The 23334-nt window shown below is 42.1% G+C and overlaps 1 protein-coding gene across 5 annotated transcripts in view; it reads right to left on the bottom strand.

Moving 5' to 3' along the window:
• Window positions 1-10211: 10211 nt before the first annotated feature.
• The window catches only part of PXYLP1 (2-phosphoxylose phosphatase 1), a 38602-nt gene continuing 25479 nt past the window's right edge, over window positions 10212-23334 (bottom strand). For 4 of the 5 annotated variants that reach the window (XM_072143121.1, XM_072143124.1, XM_072143122.1 and 1 more), the window contains 5 exons: window positions 17337-17393; window positions 15659-15829; window positions 14564-14690; window positions 13636-13775; window positions 10212-11855 (listed from right to left, as the gene is read on the bottom strand). In XM_072143121.1, coding sequence (XP_071999222.1) covers window positions 10924-11855; window positions 13636-13775; window positions 14564-14690; window positions 15659-15829; window positions 17337-17393 — 1427 coding nt within the window. In that variant the 3' untranslated portion in view covers window positions 10212-10923. Of the gene's footprint in view, window positions 11856-13635; window positions 13776-14563; window positions 14691-15658; window positions 15830-17336; window positions 17394-20177; window positions 20222-23334 lie in introns of all 5 variants that reach the window. The other variant, XM_072143123.1, reaches the window with a different exon arrangement.

Raw genomic sequence — 23334 nt, 5'->3', positions numbered from 1 at the left:
GTGCACGCCGTGTGCAGAGGATGTAGCAGTGCATGCCATGTGTAGAGGAGGTAGTAGTGCACACCATGTACAATGGATGTATGAGTGCATGTGGTGTGCAGAGGAGGTAGTAGTGCACGCCATGTATGGAGAAGATAGTAGTGCTGAGGATGTAGGAGTGCACATGTGTTTGGAGGAGGTAGTAGTGCACACCATGTACAATGGATGTATGAGTGCATGTGGTGTGCAGAGGAGGTAGTAGTGCACGCCGTGTATGGAGAAGATAGTAGTGCTGAGGATGTAGGAGTGCACATGTGTTTGGAAGAGGTAGTAGTGCACACCATGTACAATGGATGTATGAGTGCATGTGGTGTGCAGAGGAGGTAGTAGTGCACGCCATGTATGGAGAAGATAGTAGTGCTGAGGATGTAGGAGTGCACATGTGTTTGGAAGAGGTAGTAGTGCACACCATGTACAATGGATGTATGAGTGCATGTGGTGTGCAGAGGAGGTAGTAGTGCACGCCATGTATGGAGAAGATAGTAGTGCTGAGGATGTAGGAGTGCACATGTGTTTGGAGGAGGTAGTAGTGCACACCATGTACAATGGATGTATGAGTGCATGTGGTGTGCAGAGGAGGTAGTAGTGCACGCCGTGTATGGAGAAGATAGTAGTGCTGAGGATGTAGGAGTGCACATGTGTTTGGAAGAGGTAGTAGTGCACACCATGTACAATGGATGTATGAGTGCATGTGGTGTGCAGAGGAGGTAGTAGTGCACGCCATTTATGGAGAAGATAGTAGTGCTGAGGATGTAGGAGTGCACATGTGTTTGGAAGAGGTAGTAGTGCACACCATGTACAATGGATGTATGAGTGCATGTGGTGTGCAGAGGAGGTAGTAGTGCACGCCATGTATGGAGAAGATAGTAGTGCTGAGGATGTAGGAGTGCACATGTGTTTGGAGGAGGTAGTAGTGCACACCATGTACAATGGATGTATGAGTGCATGTGGTGTGCAGAGGAGGTAGTAGTGCACGCCGTGTATGGAGAAGATAGTAGTGCTGAGGATGTAGGAGTGCACATGTGTTTAGAGGAGGTAGTAGTGCACACAATTTGAGAACCTTCTACTAAAACTATAAACCTTCTAACGTTCCTAAAAAAAATTATGGAAATAGAATGAAAGCTAAGCCTTAACATGCAAACTAGCTGCATCTTTAAGGGGTTAATATGGCACCTGAATTGTGTTGTACATGCTAGGGTTCAGGAGATTGGTCACTTACGTTTATAAACGTCCTTTCTGCATGGGGCACGTGCAAATAGCACATATATAGCCGTATGGCAACGTCGTGAAGGGGTTATCTTTCATTATGTTTCATGATAAATCGGCACAAAAATTTTTAGGTATTGCACAAAAAAAGGAAGTAATGGACCTTGAAGTAATAGGTATAAAAATTAGCTAAAAATGCCTTGGTCATTAAAACCTTTTAAGGCCTGGTCAGAAAGGGGTTAATAGATGTCAGATTACACTGTCCCCCAGGCCTCACATAATGGGGGAGATTTATTGTGTGCCCCTGTATGATAAAGTCCCCGCCCCAATGGCACACATGAGCATTAACCCTGTATGGAGAAGGCTCAAATACAAATTTTAAAGAAACAGACATGTTCAAATATCTTTGTTTAATGGTAAAAAACACAATTTTTATTTTTCTGTCAGATTAAAAGTACATTGGACAATCTGTTATCATTTACAGGAAGTGACGTGGGAGACGGTACCAATGAAGGACAAATATGGACGATCGATTTCTACTCTATTACTCAACGGACGGAACGTTACAGCAATTTAAGTGTTTTCATGACAAATAACAATATGGTTTATTGGTAATTATGGTCATTACAGGCGGTCCCCTACTTAAGGACACCTGACTTACAGACAACCCCTAGATAAAGACGGACCCCTCTGGCCACTGTGACCTCTGGTGAAGATCTCTGGTTACTTTACTATAGCTCCAGACAGCAATGATCAGCTGTAAAGTGTCTGTAATGAAGCTTTATTGACAATCCTTGGTTCCATTATTGGAAAAATTTTGAAACTCCAATTGGGGTAAAAATGTTTTTTTGTCTGGAACTACAATTATAAAATATACAGTTTCGACTTAGATACAAATTCAACTCAAGAACAAACCTATGGAACCTATTTTGTACGTAACCTGCGGACTGCCTGTATACTGAATGACCCCCATGATGGAAGGGCCTGGACTAGAGTATGGACCGTGCTCATCACACAGCGGGATCAATGCATGCCGACCTCCGGTCAGGGCGCAGACTTCTTGTAGCAAGATTTGCACAGATTTTTACTGTGTAATGCCGGATACATGTTGATGACTTAGAGACTTTACATTCGATTAGGACCTTACATTCATCTAGTTGCAGCAACAACTTAAAAGGAGCATATCACTGATTACTTGTTTGTTTTATATAGATATAGCATCTATTGTAATCCACAAAAAATAAAACCAGCTTGAAGGTAAATCCAACCTACATGGAGCCAATACCAAGAAATCAAATGTCAAGCATCTACCTCAAAGTTTCATGGAGCTCTACTGTCTGTGATGGTATGGGGTTTTCTCAGATACACCATAGAAAGTACTGTTATATCTATTAGTTACTTTTTTCATTCATGTCATAGACCGATCAACCAGTCCTCAAACACATCCATAATGTCACCAGGGTCATGTCTTGTCTGTGGAGAAGGTGGACGGTTTTCATCTACAATATACACTCACCGGCCACTTTATTAGGTACACCTGTCCAACTGCTCATTAACACTTAATTTCTAATCAGCCAATCACATGGCGGCAACTCAGTGCATTTAGGCATGTAGACATGGTCAAGACAATCTCCTGCAGTTCAAACCGAGCATCAGTATGGGGAAGAAAGGTGATTTGAGTGCCTTTGAACGTGGCATGGTTGTTGGTGCCAGAAGGGCTGGTCTGAGTATTTCAGAAACTGCTGATCTACTGGGATTTTCACGCACAACCATCGCTAGGGTTTACAGAGAATGATCCGAAAAAGAAAAAACATCCAGTGAGCGGCAGTTCTGTGGGCGGAAATGCCTTGTTTATGCCAGAGGTCAGAGGAGAATGGGCAGACTGGTTCGAGCTGATAGAAAGGCAACAGTGACTCAAATCGCCACCCGTTACAACCAAGGTAGGCAGAAGAGCATCTCTGAACGCACAGTACGTCGAACTTTGAGGTAGATGGGCTACAGCAGCAGAAGACCACACCGGGTGCCACTCCTTTCAGCTAAGAACAGGAAACTGAGGCTACAATTTGCACAAGCTCATCGAAATTGGACAGTAGAAGATTGGAAAAACGTTTCCTGGTCTGATGAGTCTCGATTTCTGCTGCGACATTCGGATGGTAGGGTCAGAGTTTGGCGTCAACAACATGAAAGCATGGATCCATCCTGCCTTGTATCAACGGTTCAGGCTGGTGGTGGTGGTGTCATGGTGTGGGGAATATTTTCTTGGCACTCTTTGGGCCCCTTGGTACCAATTGAGCATCGTTGCAACGCCACAGCCTACCTGAGTATTGTTGCTGATCATGTCCATCCCTTTATGACCACAATGTACCCTGTAACATCTGATGGCTACTTTCAGCAGGATAATGCGCCATGTCATAAAGCTGGAATCATCTCAGACTGGTTTCTTGAACATGACAATGAGTTCACTGTACTCAAATGGCCTCCACAGTCACCAGATCTCAATCCAATAGAGAATCTTTGGGATGTGGTGGAACGGGAGATTCGCATCATGGATGTGCAGCCGACAAATCTGCGGCAACTGTGTGATGCCATCATGTCAATATGGACCAAAATCTCTGAGGAGCTTCCAGCACCTTGTTGAATCTATGCCACGAAGAATTGAGGCAGTTCTGAAGGCAAAAGGGGGTCCAACCCGTTACTAGCATGGTGTACCTAATAAAGTGGCCGGTGAGTTTACAGATGTGTGACTAAGCAGTAACAGAGTAAGAGTAGTGGAGACTATATACTCTACAGAATGAAATTATCTCTATAAAGCAGACACTGTGGGGGTTATTTATCTTCAGACCAGGTCCTTGGGACAGTTCTATGTCTATTTTTTGGAGCTCCGGTGCCCATCAGATTCATTAAAGTGGCTTTGGCCCTTTAATAAATGTTCTTATGGTCTATTTTCTGTCTGGTAATTTTTTTTCCCAAAAAGTCCCCCCAAAAAAAGTCTCAAATGCATAATAGTCTTTGCACAGTGTTGCACTAGCAGTAGTTGTAGGTTTACGGCAGATTATCCCCTTTATGCTCCGTGCCGTACATGTGCGGCACAGAGGTGCAGGGGATGTATGAAGAGTCGGGGTTTGTTGCATATTGCAGCAAACCCCCACCCTAATAACCATAGTCGGTGCTTGCACCGATCACAGCTATTAACTCTTCTGATACCTCCGGCGGCATTTAAAAGACGGCGGCGTGCGGGCGCCGCCATATTGGACCTGATCATCGCTCCCCCACACTTCATCGGTGCTGTCTGGTTTCTACAGTTTTGTTACAACGAGTAATGGTGAGTGACAATGAGCTCATTGTTTGCTGTGCAAAAATGCCATATACTGCAACATAGTAGTATTGCAGTATATGGTAGGAAGAATCAGACCATCTAGGGTTAATGTACCCTAGAGGGTCTAAAATATGGTAAAAAAAAAGTTTCAAAATTGAAAAAATAATGAAAAAAAGTTAAAAACCTAAAAGTTCAAATCGCCCTCCTTTCCCTAGAACTGATATAAAACATAATAAACAGTAAAAGTCACAGACACAATAGGTTTCACTGCGTCAATCAAAATATAAAAATGGTTATTGCTGGTGGTGACCTCCATAACAGAAAATAGCGCCCAATTGTCCAAAACGCGACTTTTACACCATTTTGCTTCACATAAAAAAATGGAATAAAAAAGTGATCAAAATGTTGCAAAGACTTCAAAATGGAAGCAATGAAAATGTCGGCTCATTTCGCAAAAAAAAAAAAAAAAATCACACAGCTCCGTACACCGAAGTATGAAAAAGTTTTTGAAAATCTATTGAAACACAATAAAACCTGTATAAATTTGGTATCACCATGATCGTCATTTGGAGCGCCAAGGAAAAGTACATTTTAAGCCTTCACACAGCTCAGTACACAGAAAAATGAAAAAGTTATGGATTTTTGAAGGTGGAGAGCGAGAAATGAGCGAAAAAAAACCCTGCGTCCTTTAGGGTGTATATAATCCTGTGAGACTTTTACTAGTGAAAAGCCTCAGAAAAACTCACTGCGACTACTTTGAGACTTTTTTTAAGCCAAAAAAGCCCAGGAAAACCAATGATTAATAACCCCCTATTTCACGGTTTAGCGCTACTTAGTCTCTCTAGTATTAGTGGAAAAGATGTGTTCACAGTGCCCCCACCTGGCAAAAATGAGTATGACAGCCATGTATCTATAGTGCATTTGCACTAAAAAGAAGCTGCCAGAATCCTTGATACATATAGACATGGGGTTAATGGGTTGTTTATATAATCGGGGGCCTTCTTTATTTTTTGAGGTATTACAGTGAAGATAACTTTTCAACAACCCAATGACAAGGGTGGCAAGGGATTTTTAAATAATGGTATATGCCACGAAAAATAACCGTTATTAAAAACATATTGGAAAAGGAATACTAGGCTATGGACATGTTTGACACATTTGGTACATGTAAAGCTTTAATCCCCTACAGTGTTTTTCACAGAAAATTGTGCAAATGTAAGTACCATAAAAATAAAGCGCAACTAAACTTTTGAGAAAATTGCATAAATAGTTCAAATTATAACAGTAATCTTTGTAAATATTTTATTAAAGAAAATCTGTTTGTGTCCTTCTTTTGCCTCTGCTTTATTTAAACAGTTTGTGTAAATCAGCTTTCTGCCCTGTATCTACTGAGAGATAAAGGAACCCGAATGACTATTCTCCACAGAGAGCAGAATCATCAACAGAAATATATTCCCTAGGTATGGAAAGAGTTAATCATTAGCCTCCTTATAAAATGGGCAAAGCACGGAGCTCTTTTAGATTCACTGATCACTACAGGAGAAAGAAGCAGAAAACAATGTACAGAGAAGCTACGTTCCTTATTACCTCTTACTCTGTTAATTTCTGCAATAAAAAGGTTTAGCCTTTTCTTCAAAGCTTTAGTTCGGCTTTAACCACTTTTCAAGCGATGTCCAGATCACAGTAGACTCAAGTATCAACTATGGATAGTTACGTATAACTGAAATGTGTAGGGAAGTGTAAGTAGACAATATATCAAATCAAGTGGATAAAGCAAGAGCACCACAAGTCAAAATAAGCTAAGAAAAAAGCTCAAACACTTAACAATCCATGTATCCTCTGTGGGCTGTCAGGGGGCGCTAGATCTAATTCAGTGGCCGAGGTCAGTGATACATGTAGTGGAATAACCAACCGCTAACATGCAATTTTATAAAAAAAAATATGATCTGAAAAATAAAATTAAGACATGTTAAAGAAAAGCGTTGCAGAATTACACCTTGGTAATGCAAAGGCCGCCCCCCCCCCCCCCGACCCAAATTGTAATTGTACTGCGTTTACCCTTGTTACAACCCCATGTATTCTGCGGAGCTGAGCTGCAGCCCTGGCCAGAGGTGGACTGAGATGAGCACCACTGAAGAATCTCTATACTCATTCTTCCCCGATCTGATTGAAGTCCATGTACAAGTCTGAGAAGAGCCAAAACTGAAAAAGGGCACGGAACGTTACAAATTGCACTTAAAAACACACAAAACATAGTCAAACACCCTCATAACATTAGCAGCATTTAGAAAAGAACTGTGCCTTCTTTGCACTCTGCCAAATACAGCGCCATATACTGTACAGTGGCTGTGCTTGGTATTTCAGCTCCATGAGTACTACAAACAGGCCATGTGACGTTATTAGACATAATGGGTGCTGTGACGTTGAGGCGGCACTCAATGTTATAAATGCCTCAAACAGTGGATAGTCCGGGGTACTAGGTGTGAGGCCCCCCCATCTTTGAGCTGACCATACACGTGACACAATGACCTTGTACAAGCTGGCAGGTGATAGACCAGGTTCAGTAGATGAAATGCAAAGTTTTTCACCAAACAGAAACAATTTTGCCAAATGGAAATCTGGTGGTTACTATAGCGAGTAATGGTCAGCCATGTCAGTGACACAGACAGCCTAAAGCCAAAAACACAAGGCCGGGTCTGGTCCATGAATCACTGGCCTCGTGGTGGACGGATTTCACGGAGCGAACACTGTGCTAGGGACACGACTCCGAACCTCATAGAGATAGCGTAACAGCAGCGAAGAACTATGATCATCATAACAGACATATTGGTAGAGATTTATCAAGACGTGTCTGAGAGCAGAACTGGCCCATGCCAACCAATCAGAGCTCAGCTTTTATTTCCCAGCAGCTGTCTATAAAATGACAGCTGAGCTCTGATTGGTTTCCATGTTCTACTAGAACAGTTTTACCTCAGACACTTCTATTAAATCTTCCCCATCATTTCATATCTTTTCCATGTCGAAAAAAAGTCTTTGCAACCTATGGTTCATTTCAATGTGAGAAGTATTTTGACACTGATGGAAAATATGTGCCAAATCCTGTGTCCAGCAGCCCTTAGCATTACCTTCCTCCCTCTACAGATAATGTACTGCTTACAAATTGTGGTACTAGAGGTTTACTTAATACACACACGAGGCACAATGCAGATGTGAACACAGTCTTACGTGGCGTTTTGAACCTGTTTTAGGGCCGTTTTTAAGCAGTCCGTTAAAAAGTGCATTTTGTGAAAACGCATCAGTTTTTGACCCGTTTTAATTTAGATAATTGGTAACACTTTTTTTTAACGGACTGCTTAAAAACAGCCCAAAAACTGGTTCAAAACGTGTGCCGCCGGCCTAAGGCTTCACTCACACGGCTGTTGTGGGACTTATATATGGCCGATATATATACACATCATATATACGCCCCCCCATAGGCTGGCAATGGGCGCATGGCGCCGTATGGAGTGTTATGGTGTAACGTTTCGTACCCGGGAAAAGATGGGACATGTCCTTTCTTTCCCCGGGAATACGGCTCCATGCGCCATGTTTCTGTATGGAGAAGAGCGGCGATGAGCAGCGACGTGTGCCCACCGTGCTATGGTATGGTATGGCGGGCACACGCTCGTGTGAATATAGCCTTAATAATATAAGGGTCACAGGTCACAAGGATACATTTTTTAGTTTTTTTTAAGGGGTGTCAGAGCAGTCCAATGGACAGATCTAGTACAGCACTGTGAATCCTCTTTTGAGTACAAGTGTGAACATAGGCAATATTACAATGATTAGGAACATGACCTCCTAGCTACAGTAAAAGACATTTGAGCCCTTGAAGGGGTTGTTCACTTTAAGCACATTCAGGGAAATAACTAATATTGGTTGTATAATGAAAAGTTCTACAAATTTCTTTATATATACTTTATCAATTCTTAACAGTTTTTCTAGATATTTGTTAGCGGTCATGTAATCAGGAAACTTCATGCTTTACTTCCTGTAGATAAACACCGGTCAGTGATCATGTGATGTCACACAGGTGCAAGACTTGTTATATCAGAGAGTAATTAGGGCTGTGTGATACTAACAAGCTGGTCACCGGAGTGACATCACATGGACTGGTATTTATCTACAGGAAGCAAAGAATGAAGTTTCCTGTTGAATGACAGCAAGAATATCTAAAAAAAAAAAAAAAACAACCCAAAAAAACGTTAAGAATTGATTAAAGAAAAAAAAAAAAAAAAAAGTATATTGGAAATTTGTATCACTTTTCATTACACAAACAATATCAATTATTTGCTGCAATGTGCTTAAAGTAGAAAACCCCTTTAAGTAGCACGGCTATCAAATTCCATTGTATTTATGTACGAGGTAGCAAAGTGCTGCATGAAAAGAGGCAAACATCATGGAGGGTCCTGTTTAACGGACGGACCACAGGGCAGAGGACAGGACTCTGTGCATCATAATGATATATGATACAAGGAATCCCTGACAAACAGCAGCATCAAAATCAGATGACACTCCAGGGCGAGGTCCAGTATTCTCCTCTCTCCGTACACTCATATGGGTCTAGTGCTGTCTATGTATTATTCTCCCTAGGAACCAGTTTCCTTGCTCTTCATACAATCATATGTAAGGCTTCCTTCTACACAGGGCTTTTTTTTTTTTTTTTTTTTTTTAATTGTCTTGCAGTTGAGTTTCTCATTCAAAGGGAATGTGTCTCCAAAATATACATTTTACCTTATTAATGTGATTTGTTGTTTATTAATTTACTGATTTTATGGGGCTTTTTTATTGCTTTAAACATTTCAGATATTAAAATATAATATATTTTAATATTTTCCACTTTTGGCCATTAGAGGGCGCATCAGCTGTGTACAGGAGAATAGAAGGAGCTAATGCTGCAGAACTGAACAGGACCTGTGATGACATCATGATTTAGGAAGGGCCAGAGACCTGATGCACCATGTAGAGGTCTCTGTGTGCTATTACATATATTAACATACTAATCTGCACTAACCAAAGGTTTTCAAAACCTGTAACCCTGCATTTAAGAAAACAAAAACAGGACTCTCATCATGACATCACAAAAGGTCATTTGTCAAGTACAAATCATTTGTGATCCATGCTGTGCATTGATACAGTGCATAAGATAATGCTCCCCCTAGTGGCCAACTGTGCAATATACAAAATAAATATACTACAATTTTAAACATTTCCTCTAAAAGGAGGGGGGAATAAAAATGCCATGAAAATACAAAAATAAACATTCATTTACATTAACTCTATGCTGACCGCCCACAGACTACAGATGTCAGCTGGTGAGGGTCTGGAGTAGAAAGACCTTGCTGCAGTTTCTCCTGCTATTGCACAGACTGCAGGAGTAGGACCGGGTCTCCGGCTGTCAGAGTTATGCAGGGAATAAAGGAGCTGGCTCTATAGACCCGGTGGTCACGTTATTGGTTATTGCTGGGTCTGAACCATTGATCCGAACTGCGGATCAGACCCAGTACAACTCTGCCCCCAAAGGGGGTATTTTCCCTCTTATAGACGCCCCAGTTCAAGTCGAAAACTTGTAAAGAAAAGAAAAAAAAAAACAACTAAAAAAACCCATAGAAATACACTGTTGTTTTTAATGTTCATTTTGAGCCAATTAGAAAACATAAAAAACTATATATACAATACTTTACCAAAAAAGCCAATTTTTTGTAACTTTAACACACAAATAAAACTAACAATGAAAATCAAAAACTAGTCCTATTTTTTGGAGACACATTCCCTTTGAACGTGTGGTCAGATCCCAGTTTTTCAGACGCAGTTTTTGATGCCCAAACCTGGAGTGAAATAAGAGTAGGAGGAGGAGCAGCACCTTTCAATTATATGTCTAAACCCATTATCACCCACACCTGCTTTTGGCTTCAAAAACTGCATGTGAAAAACTGAACATGTGGACCCTCAAACACCTTTTATAACAATTGAAGAAAAAAACTGATAAAAATGCTGGAACTGTAGGGTAATTTGAACAAGTCCTTATGTTGTCAGACCACTGATGATACAGTAAAGGGAAAATACTTAGCTGCACACAGCTGCCCATCCCGCACCCGCCTGAACCCCACCACAGGTATGGGACATTGCATGTCGTGTAGCGCACTACCAGCCTTGGGCCTGGCTGGACTGTGGGTTAATCTGCATGGCAGACACACTGCTCGGTGGCAGCTCGGATGTGGTCTGTGCTGACAACAAACCGCACGGCCTTTAACGTTGGCTTTTATTTGCAGAGTTACTGAACCAAGATGAAGTCTCCGATGTTACAGTGAGTGAATAGGCTTCTAGAACATCTTCTGACGGCACGCATCGTAATAACTGGTACTGTTCAGCGCCGAAAACATCTCCCTTTTCACAAAGTTGACAAATTTCGAAAGTGGACATAGAGGGCGGCTGGAGCGCCGCTCCTGTTCTCTGCAAAACGAAGTCTGAAAAGTCAAATCCTCTCCGTTGTACAGAATCCGGACATAGTGGTCCTTTGGTTTGTCAGTGTTTTGCCACAGTTCGAATACCAAGCGGGCAGCGAATCGGGGAAACCGAGCCTCTGTGAGGCCGATGGCACTGAGGACGGGGGAGAGAGTCACATCATGGGCGGAGTATAAGGCGAACGCTTCGGCCTTTTTGCCTTCCGAGATCCTCTGCATCCGGCTGACGGTCTGGTTTAGCAGGGGGTAAGTGGCCAGTAGCGCGTACTTATAGTACAGCTGCTTCTCATGTCTCTCCCGCTCATCCTCGATTTGATGTGCTTTAATGGTCTTAAAGTGCTCAATGTTTATACAGCCATTCTTGGTGCACGGGAAAGTGACATTGTGACAAAAATGGCATAATAAGGAGTCAATGGGATTAGAGGCTCTTAATTGCTTAGTGGGGACCTCAACCACTTTGGCCATATCAATATAGGTTTTTTCTAGCTGGGCGTTTTTAATCCTATAGCTATACTGCCGACGCTGCTCTTCTTCAAGGTAGTGGTTCCTCATGGGACAGTCACAGTGACCGGAGCAGAATATACTGCTCCACTGGTGTTTCACACTTATCTTCTTCCAGTCGAAGCCCGGCAGAAAGCTGTACAGTAAGGCCAGACCACTCTGCAGCGTCCGGCTTTTTCCAGTGGATTCTATGTAAACCTGCTTTGCTGTCCAGTCTTTTGTGAGAAGTTTGTGTTTCTTCAAGTAATTTTCCCGTAGGATTTGTCCATTATACAAATGCTGCACCACACCTGCATGATGGAAAGTGAAAAATAATAATGGTTATTAAAAAACATTGAGTGCAGAGCACAATCATAACACCTCAACCCCCTACAACAGTGGTGGCAAACCCATGGCATGGGTGCCAAAGGTGGCACTCTGAGACCTCCCTGTGGACACGTGAGGCACTCAGGCAGAGTCTCTGCGCTATTTTAAAGTGACCCATCTTGGCTGCCTGTGTGGTTAGGGTCGGTTGGGGCTATTAGAGAACTTGCTCCAGGCCCCCCACAATTCTCACTTGATCTCAAAAAGGCTCGACATCACTGCCCTACATCATCATTTCTTTGGGGCAAAGGAATCTGAAAATACATTTTCGGTTGGGGACTCTGGGTAAGGAATATGCAAATATGTTTTCCAGGATGGGAAAAGGTAAAAGCAGCGTGTAATGAGACCCAAGGAAGAAGGGAGGGGCAGTTAAAACGACACAAGTCTTTTTCACCTCAATCCCTCTCACGGAGGAAGAGAGAGGCCGAGGGATGGAGGACCATGTGTGACAAGGAGGAGGAGAGGAGGAAGACAACTTGTGGCGTTTGCAGTGGGACCCACCACATGCTGTAGCCAGGGAGCCAGGTAATGTGAAGTAATCAAATAAAAAGTAGTGGAATTACAGCCGGTCCTGACTTAAGGACACCTACCTTACAGACAACCCCTAGTAACAGACGGACCTTAGTCTAAGGCTGCAATGATTAGCTGTAAGGTGTCTAATGAGGTTTTATTGATAATTCTTGTTCCCGTGACAGCACAAAATTTTAAAAAATTCATTTGTCACTGGGGCAAAAAATTATTTTGTCTGGAGTTATAATTATAACTATCTGTAGCTCCCGGCGTTGCCTGGAATAATAAATAACTGCTGTTAGCTACAACAAAATTCCAGTGACTGTCTGCCGCCAATAGTTTCTTTCAGTGACTGTCTGTTGCCAGCAGTCTCATTTCAGTGACTGTCTGTCGCCAGCAGTCTCATTTCAGTGACTGTCTGTCACTTTGTCTATGGGGGTAGGGGGGGACTTATCAGAAGTGGCAGAGCAGAACGGCTCTAGTTGCCCATGGCCACCAGTCAGAGCTCAGGTTTCCTTTTTGCAAAGCGGTTTATAAAATTACAGCTGATCTCTCATTGGTTTCCATGGGAAACTGGAACAGTTTTACCTCAGACTCAGCGAATCTCTGTATCCTCTATCCATCTTACCTCACACATAAGCATCTAATACTCATTGCCTATAGTAACCAATCAACGCTCAGGGCTCATATTAATGACTTGTGACAGAACAGCAACCAATCACAGCTCAGCTTCCAACTGCCACAGCAGCAGCAGACAATGGCTCCTGTATGGTGTGTAATAAGTGGATTTTGGAAAGCGCGGGGTAAAAATTTTGTCTCAAAACGACGTTCCCTTAGTCACAGGCACCAACTGTGCAAAATTTGGTGGTGGTAAATGTGACTATGCAGATTCCTTTAGCGGACATACACACACACAGCTTTATATATTAGATATATACAGGTCTTCCAAATTACATACAAATGCAACTTAATAACAAACCTAGAAAACCTATCTTGTACGTAACCCGGGGATGGTCTGTATGGATACTGCTGATAAGGACATTTTTGAAATAAAAATGAGCTTTCTGTTGATATATTTCCTTTTATTGACCTTTTTGGCCCTCCACCTAACCAGACCAGTTCCCTATACCTGCACCAATGAGGAACAAGGGCTTTTCCTCCACAAATGTCACCCAGTAATACACAAAAGGCGTCTACCTGTTTGGGTTAATTCTCCCATCTCGCAGAGTGAATGGCTGGGATAACGTGGCAGGCTGCTCAATGTACCGTCCATCTGGGCTTCCGATCCTTTTGTCATGTGACTAATAAAATCGGCCAAGTTTGGATGAGATGGGTCCCTATAAAAAGTAAGGATAAGAAAACCTTCAGTTAAAATGGACATTAAGATCATCATTGTCATTATGTGTGGGCAGGGTCATCAGAACTCCCACTGTCAGTCACTGTATGGGTGCGGTCTCCAGAATTCTCACTGTCAGTCACTACGTCGGCGGGGTCACCAGAACTCTCACTGCCAATTCCTGTGTGTGGGCGGGGTCATCAGGACTCTCACTGCCAGTCACTGTGTGTGGGCAGGGTTCTCTCACTGCCAGTCACTGTGTGGGAATGGGGTCATCAGGACTCTCACTGTCAGTCAACTGAGGGGTCAGGTTCCTCTCACTGCCAATCACTGTAAGGATGGGGTCATCAGGACTCTGCCAATCAATATGTGTGGATGGGGTCATTAGAACTCTTACTGTCAGTCACAGTGTATGGAGGGGTCCTCAGGACTTTCACTGTGTAAGTCACTGTGTGTGGGCGGGGTCCTCACTGCTAGTCACTGCGTGTGGGCAGGGTCCTCTCACTGCCAATCACTTTGTGGGAACGGGGTCACCAGGACTCTCACTGTCAGGGTCCTCTCATTGCCAATCACTGTGTGGGAACAGGGTCATCAGGACTCTCTTCCAGTCACTATGTGTGGACAGGGTCATTAGAACTCTTACTGTCAGTCACTGTGTAAGGACGGGGTCATTAGAATTCTCACTGTGTCAGTCACTGTGTGTGGGTAGGGTCATCTAGTTAAGAATACTCCTTTCATCTTAGTAAACGAGGAAGACAAGAGCAGGTTACTTAAGAACGTGCACTATACCTGTCTGGTTCTAGCACACAGTCGATATCCGGTCTCTTGGTTTTAGGAATAGCGTACAGTGGATACCGATCTCCATGACGTATCATCACTTGGACGGACAGCAATTTAAAGTTATGAGGTGCATGGCCTAGAGACAGGAAATAATTAGTTCTGCATTACATGTTAAATACATTTAAAATATAACAAACAATAAGGTAATTGCAAAAATGTCACGGTATAAATTTACAATTAAAAATCAGTGTCAACAATACAGATAAGGTAATATTATTCTACCAGTATATACTTAGCACTACAAGACTAGTACATACAGAGCGATGGATGTACGCACCTACCCTTCCATATGGTAAAATATCATAGGGGTTAAACACATTTGGCTTATCTAATATACACGGCATAACATGCACAGGCCGTTATATTGTACCGTATTTTTCGGACTATAAGGCGCACTAAAAATCCTTTGATTTTCTCAGAAATCAAAGGTGCGCCATATAGTCCAGTCCGTCTTATATATGAACCATATTTACAGACAACAGCTGCCTTGAACTGTGCACAGGTCTGCCACCTGCTGATCATTCATCCTTATAATCAGGTGCGCCTTATATATGAACCTAGACGTTTTAGCAGGCATTTATTGATGGTGCGCCTTATAGTCCGAAAAATACTGTATATATCTAAGAGGTAATTCTGCCCTCCGCTGCTAGTGTTACTAGTACATAATCTACATTACTAATAACCAGGATCACCCACTCTATGAGACCAGGAGTGCCAGGAAAAGCTTGTTTAGTGGAGAAGGTACCTACAGAAGAAAATGTGTACAGAGTGTTACCGTAGGACCTTTATTTCATTTACCATAGCACTTTATATATAGGGTAATAACAGCTCCATGCCGAAATAACATCTAGGAAATTGGTATTTTTTGTTTTCTCTTTTTGTGTTGTTTTAGATCTGTCTTTTAACTATCTACTTTTAAGTCTTTTCTGTTATATATAATAATTATCGACTTTTATGTCTTTTTTTGTTGTATATTGCCGAGACAAAAAGAATTTCCCCTTTGGTGATTAATAAAGTTTTCTCTAATCTATCATGGCCCATTACCTTCCATACTGCGCTCAGCCACTCCAGGGGTGTTGCAGTACAGGTTGGCCTCGTACAGAGGATCAGGTGCAGAAGGCTCGGTCAGCAGGTCTGGCATGATTCTCTTACGATTTTTGGCAGTAAGCGCGCCTTCCCTCTCTGGAGCAATAGGTACGAGCCGAACCGGTAACCCTGGGAGAAAAAACATTAATGTAGATTCTGATATGAAGCCAACATCCCCCCCACACACATGCACAAAGTACAAATACACAAGGGGGCTAAAGGAAAACTGGAAGAATAAAGAATGGAAAAATATCCAGTGTAAAAAGTCACTGTATTTGCCAATGTAATAAAACACAAGGAAACCTGTACATGTTTGGCATCTCCTAAATCGTACTACGCTACAGAATAATGTATCAGGTTTATTATACTGTACGGTGAACTGCATAAACATTTCAATTAAAACAGGTAGAAAAACAGCAGTTTTATTCTATTTCGCTACAGGAAAGAATGAATAAATTTAAATCATCCTGCTCTATGATTTGTGGTGCGGCCACCCGGCTTTGTCACGGTGCGCCGAGTGGTCAATGAATGGTGACTGGGTGTAAAAAACCTCTATGGGGGCCACGATCTGGCGCAGGGTTGGCTCACATTTTCTACAGCAACCTTAACAGTGAATATTTCCAGTTCTGTGACACCTAAAAACACAATTCTGGTGCAGTATCAAAGGGGATATTCTCCTCTTTAAAATGACTGAATTGCTTTTGTAGGTGCCACAGTTCAGAAGATGTAGCCATTTAAAGTGTACCATGGGGTACGTGCGATTAGGATGTATACAGGCGTATGGCATTTGTGAAGGGGTTAAAGTGTGTAATAATTCCATGTATCTTGTAAATGTATTTTATGCAGACAAGTTTTTTCCAGGCTCCTAACACAGGGGATGTCAGCGCATTTCCCCAGACTCAGAGTACAAACAGAAATAGCGCTTAGCTGTTTCCACTATGTAATTAAAACTTGCCATTGATCGGTGTGAGAAAGCCGAATGGGAACCGCTGCTTTTACAACTTCACCAAAGAATTAGTATCTCCAATTAAAGGGGTTGTCCACTTTCGGCAAATCATTGATATAGTTTGTGTGATGAAACGCTAGACACTTTTCTAATATACTTTCTGTATAATAGCCCGATACTCCTGGGCACACACATAAGCGTCTGTAATGCCATGATGTAGATAATAAGCAACGGAAAATGGGCAGCTAGAAATAGGCAGTATACACATAAGAATTACACATAATTGTACACATTTTCTACAAGCCAAGATCACAAAATATATGAGAAAGCACAGCCCTGGCTACTCTGTACATCAGTCCTGTCATTTCCAGGGTGTGGAAAGTGCAGAATTACAAGTCTGACTTATCCTGCGGTGCGCCATTCAATTTCTCCGGCCTCAAAGAGCCGCTCTCCTATTGCACCCTGGTGGATACTGAGTTCACCGCAACGTATTGAGGTAGCTTGGAAACAAAATGTGTTTACTGTAATTACTATCATTAAATCATAGGATACGTTACAGCGCAGATACTGCAAACGCGCACGTTTTTTTTTTTTTTTTTTAAGAAAACGAAATGAACTCTGTGGTTCTGTCCTTGTATAATCCACAGCAGATGTTAGATCTGTAATAATGAGCCCCTCGTGGTACATTACCTGGGAGAACATGGACTGGGGTCTTAAGCTGCATACTGACGGGGAGCCATCTGGAGACTGGAGACAAAAAGGACATTGTGGTTACAATATGAACATTGCAGAGGAAGAGAAAGATCATATTAAAGCTTTGAAAACATGGCTATCTTCTTCCAAAAACAGCGCCACATCTGGCCATGAGGCGGACAGACCATTCCAGGAACAATTTTTGTGAAACCAGTTTTGTCTACTAGTTTTATCTCATCTCCCTTAAAGATACCCCCTCCTGAGGGGTGCCACTGATGCCACTGTAATTAAACTCTGAATTCATGGCCATGGATGTGGTGAGGGTTCACATGGGTTCCAGGGGCACAGTATGGCACAGTTGCACGCCGGCGGCACCGAGATACAGCTGCACGCCGGCGGCACCGAGATACAGCTGCACGCCACTGGCACCAGTATACATCTGCACACCACTGGCACCGAGATACATTTATGCACCATCGGCACCGTGATACATCTATAAACCACTGTCACCAGGATACATCTATGCACCACCGGAAATGAGATACAACTACACACCACAGCCACCTGGATGCATCTACACATCACAGCTACATTCCAGTTCTGTGACACCTAAAAAACACAATCCTGAACAGAGTGTGTGTGAGTGAAGTCCATTCTTAAACTTGTCTGTCTTCTATTCCTGACCTATTCCTGGTAAGATAGTGGTCAGATCCTTTGTGGTGGTAGCACCACTTGAACAAGCTACCTAGAGATGTGTCTAGTTGCACAAACTGATGTGGCAAACTTTTTAGGTTACCCCTTGTATTTTACTTGTACATGCCATGACCCTTAAGCGCAGTCTTTCCCCTTCCCTTTTTTAATGTGTCAAGATGGGCATACATATTCAACAACTAGCCCTGCTGAGCTTCACGAGGAAGCCAACTCACCACAATCACCCTCTGCATATTTGAAGCATCAGAGACTGGAAAAAAAAAAACTGTCTGTACTTCCATTACTTAGATGAAGACAGTATAAGCCATTACAGAAGCAGCAGGTGCCTCAAGGAACATTTCAGTTTCTATCAAACATCATAAAAATGCATCTGATACAGTTGGGTGGGTGTTTCTAGACAATATTCTTCTGCACTGAATGTCAAGGAGTAACAAAACATTTGAAGTTTGTTTTTTTTCAATTTCAGAAAAGAATAGATCAAGAGATATTAGTAAACTTTGTACTGTACTTCAGCTTCTCTGTCTTTTTTCTGCTTCTTTCTCTTACTGTGAGCAGTGTATCTGGAAGCCTTCTAAAGGTCTATCCACTGCAGATAGATGAATAGGCTAATGATTTAGGTCTTTCCATAGCCAGAGAATATTTCCCTTGACCATTTAGCTCTCTGAGGAGATAATATTACTCAGGGACTGCCTGTATAGAGTTAAGTCATTAGTCACTTTATCAGATTCCTTTATTTCTCAGGTGGTAGTATCCTCATTGTGCGCATATTGCACTTGCCCAGGAATTGTTGAGAGCCGACTGACGTCACCGACTCTGGCTGGGGAGTGGAGGGAGGAGGCGAACACTAAACAAAATGGAGGTGTGCATAATGAAAAGACAGCGGAGACTGGAGGGGCTCTGAAAACGTACCGGGAGCCCCTCACGTTCATTTGCATAACAGAAAACTACAGCAAGACTAGATCACTATACAGGGGGGCACAAAGCAACAAGTGTGTCTGGTTTACAATGGTGAATTCTGCTGGTAGAGTCCCTTTAATCAAGGAAGAAAGAAAAAAGAAGATATTTCTGTAATAAAGTATATTACAATTATCATCTGCACTATTCATTTATAACATTTTGTCGTTAACCTGCACTTTATGATTTTTTTTTAATTCCAATTAATATATATATTTGTTTTAATTAAGCACACAACTGTCAAAAGTGCTAAAAGTTATTCCCAAAATAGACCAGCCTGTGCCACCAAGTGACAGGACCTCAAATTAAGAGGATAATTAAAGATATTTTAATAAATTATATTAATCACATTTGTCTTTGGACCCCGCAAAAGTTTTCACTATGTTTGGCACTTAAATCCTATGTAAAGAGTACAAGCATGGCCTTCTATGTGTCCTCTGGAGATATGTCCTCACATGATAATTACATCTTTAAAAAAATAAAATCTAAAAAAACAAAATAAACTGCTTCTAAAACAGATGATTGTTACAATAGACACTGACAGTGATACCGACAATGTATCTGAGTGTTGTAAGAACAAAGACTTATGACTAGGACACAGACATTAGGTAATGACTACATGTACAGTACACAGTACATATCATATATGATATGATATAAGACAAGGCACGCACCTATGAGTAGCAGTACTGGAAGCATGCTGCTGCCCGGGCCCGATCCTTCCAGCGCTCCTCTATGGAAATGGCAATATTTGACACACACACACACTGTGTATTTTCAGAGCACCTCCTTAGGAGGGACAGGGCGGCCTTTCACGGTTCTGCATACCTAGCAGTTGATTCAATTTCTTGCAAGGGGGAAAAGCCAGACTGGGACCACAGAAAGAAAGGCCGACTTGTTCTCCGAAAAACTAACATTATCCATTGGCCAGTGAGGTTTTGTGGTCTGCACTGCTGACATGTTCAGTCCTGGCACAGCGCTCCCCGCGCCTTCCACATCACCTCTGCTCCTTTTACATTAAGGGTCCCTACTCTCTAAATACAGGAACAATATTGAAAAATTAGTTGATAATCAGGTTTTGTTTTTTTAAAGAGGACCTGTCACCAGATTTTGACCCCCCGGACTAACAATGCCTGCTGATAAAGGGTTACAAGTGCTCCCTATATTACATACCATAATTACATATGTTTTTCTGATTCTGACTCATCTCTGGCAGCCTGAGAGAAGAGGAGATAACAGTGAACCGCATCCCATTATTGTGACTGACAGCTCTATGTCCGTCTCCTTGGACTGTCTGCTAATATTCCACTACAGACATATAAAGTTCTATGTCCAGTTGGGAAATATTGTGTCAATCTTCTGTTACATTCATAACATGTGACCAGTGACATCATCGCAGGTCCTTTTCCTTCTAAGAATAGCAAACTGTACACCATGTAATCACATGAAATCACAGCAGCCTCCATGGAGGATGGAGAGGAGTAGAAGTCCATGGAGGCTGTTGTGACTTCATGTGGTCAGATACATGCATGGGGTACAGTCTGCTATTTTTAAGAGCCTAAAGGACCCGAGATGATGCAAGTCTGGTCACATGACATGAACTGTGACCAGTAAGGTGGCATAAGGCCTGGGGGGGGGGCAGTCCCCCCCCTAATGTCAGGTAATATAAGATAAAAGGTGATTCATGTGGATGTAATAGAATAGAGCTCTATAGGACCTGTCACTGTCTATATATGTGCAAATGTGGTGACAGGTGCCCTTTAACTTTAGTAGACAAAATGTTGGAAAACACTGAAAACTTCAGTTTAAAAAAAGACCTTTTACTACCTCTGTGTCATTAGTTTTGGCCCTAAAATTCTAAATAAGCTGTCTGTGCCTATTAAGACATATTAAAAGATACAACAAAATGGTATCAGAAGTCAGTACTGGGATTGGGGATCAGTGATACCTACACTAGGGCTACGATACTATGGCAGCATAAGAAAGTGATCCCATTGTATTGAATGAAGTGACAGGACATATGTTCAACCTACTGCTTAATTCAATTAGTGAGAACAGAACCACCATTCCTGTGAATGGTTGGGGGTCCCAGCAATAAGACCCCCACCAATCACCTATCCAGTAACCATCAAAACTTGGTACAAATCATTACAGACAGCTTCAAAAAGTGAAGAAGAAGGTTTTCCTTTAACCAACTGGATCCCAATATAAAGTCTGAGGCAGCGCCCATGTTATGGTCTTCATATGTGAGACCACGACCTGGGGGCACCTGCTTCTCCTTATAGTTTCACCACTGGGACAAGTCGGATGTTTATCCGTTTTTATAGGAAGTATAACCCATAGCGAGAGGCCGATTGCGATTCCACTGTATTGAGCGCTAGTCTACAGTTTCTGGTTGAAGGTCTCAAGTATATAAAACTCCAGGAGTGACATTATTTATAGGACAAGAGGAGGAGATATGGCCAGAATATTTTAATGGACTAAACACTGTTCGGGAGGGAAGTGTTTTTAATTACCGTATATGCAATTTATAAAAAAAAAGACGTTTGCGGGGAGAGTCATTGCTTGCAGACCTTGATGTTAGCCTCGTCCTTGAGATTGTGCCAGATATACTGCGTCAGGTACTGCCCTTTTCCGGCCCACTATGTGACCCGCATGGTTTACTCCTGTCCTTCCCCATCCAAGAATTGCAACTTTTTCCAGGCTTGTCAGCCAGTCTTCTGCTCCGGTTGCTCCCACATAGATCTCCCCCATGACTGCTTCACCCTCTACTACTCACGAGTTTACCGACCTTTAATATGTATTCTGTATATTCTTCCTTTTCCCATTCTGCTTATGTATAATCTATAAGCGTTTGCTTCTCAGAGTCTGATATTTGCATATTGCTGTAGATCCCTGATTTGCATTGACAACGCGGTGTATTATTTATGCCTGTCTGCTCTCTTGGCAACCTTGTCCTTTTGTTACTTCTTTAATCCTTTTTGCAATAAAATAACTTTAAAGAGAAAAAACAAGCTCCATCGATTCCATAAAACCCGGGCGGGAGGAGAAGTCGGTTCCAATCATTCTCTTGGCTGATAATGTTGAACTATAGCATTACTGGAAACAGAAGAAACCTTGTAAGCTCTACGAGACCTCAGAAGATACACTTATATGCCTGTCCATGATAAAACAGGACACCGATCTTACTCACGGGTCGGTGGAGCTCATCCACTTAAGTCAACAGGTCAGTAAAAAAAAAGAAAATAAATCAGCTGTGAAAAACACGGCCAAGTGACAGCCATAGTCATGTAAGGGTGAGAAAAGGCCCTAGACACATCTAGGATTGTCAGTTTAAGGACCTTTTGAAGGTCCTGTATTCATACGTGTCAGACATCACCACACGTGTATAAGTAGTACAGGACAGGAGGCCATTCTCTGTATGTACTGGGAAGTATCAAACATGATCGGGTTAGATGGCTATGGGCACTCCAGAAGATTTGGACCCCAGGCCATATTATAATCTGCTACTGGTAGGTAAGTAAAGAGACAGACAAGGATCTGTGCGAGAGAAGAGGAGGAAGAGTTCCTAGATGAATTGGCTTCAGAAATGCCAACATGGCTGACAATAAGTTGTGAACAAAGCCATAAATTTGAAGTACAGACGGTCCCCTACTTAAGAACACCTGACATATAGACGACCCCTAGTAACAAACGGACCTCTTGATGTTGGTAATTTACTGTACTTTAACCCCAGGTTGCAATGATCAGCTGTACCAGTTATCACAGATCACAGGCGTCCGTCATGAAGATTTATTGTTAATTCTTGTTCTTATAACAATCCAACATTTTTAAAATCCAATTGTCACAGAGACCAAAATATTGTATAGGGTTCCAATTATAAACTATACAGTTGGTATTGTACCAATAAAGCAAAGTGAGGACAGTAACACTGTGCACACAGCTAATACTCCGTATGTAAGGCACATGGTTTCTTGGCTAGATATCTCCGTCATATACAGGAAACTGTTTACATGATGGAGTTACCAAACCTTTGAAGCATTTTTTTTTTTTTTTTTCATTTCAGAAATAAAAAGAGCAGATGATAAAAGTAAACTTTGTTCAATGGGTAAAGCAGCTTCCCTGTGCGTTTTCTCTGCCCCTTCTTTCTCCTGCAGTGATTATCGTATCTGTGATCCCATACACATCATAGAGATGGAGAAGAGATTCTTACTTTAACCCTTCCTGGACCTGGCCCTTTTTTGTTTTTTCATTTTCATTTTTTACTCCCCATGATCAAAAATCCATAACTTTTTTTATTTTTCCATGTACAGAGCTGTGTGACGGCTTA

The sequence above is a fragment of the Engystomops pustulosus genome, chromosome 3, assembly GCF_040894005.1.
Source record: "Engystomops pustulosus chromosome 3, aEngPut4.maternal, whole genome shotgun sequence".
NCBI classification, from domain to species: Eukaryota; Metazoa; Chordata; class Amphibia; order Anura; family Leptodactylidae; genus Engystomops; species Engystomops pustulosus.
Note: the sequence above shows the minus strand (reverse complement) of the source record. Positions and strands in the feature narration are given on the sequence as shown.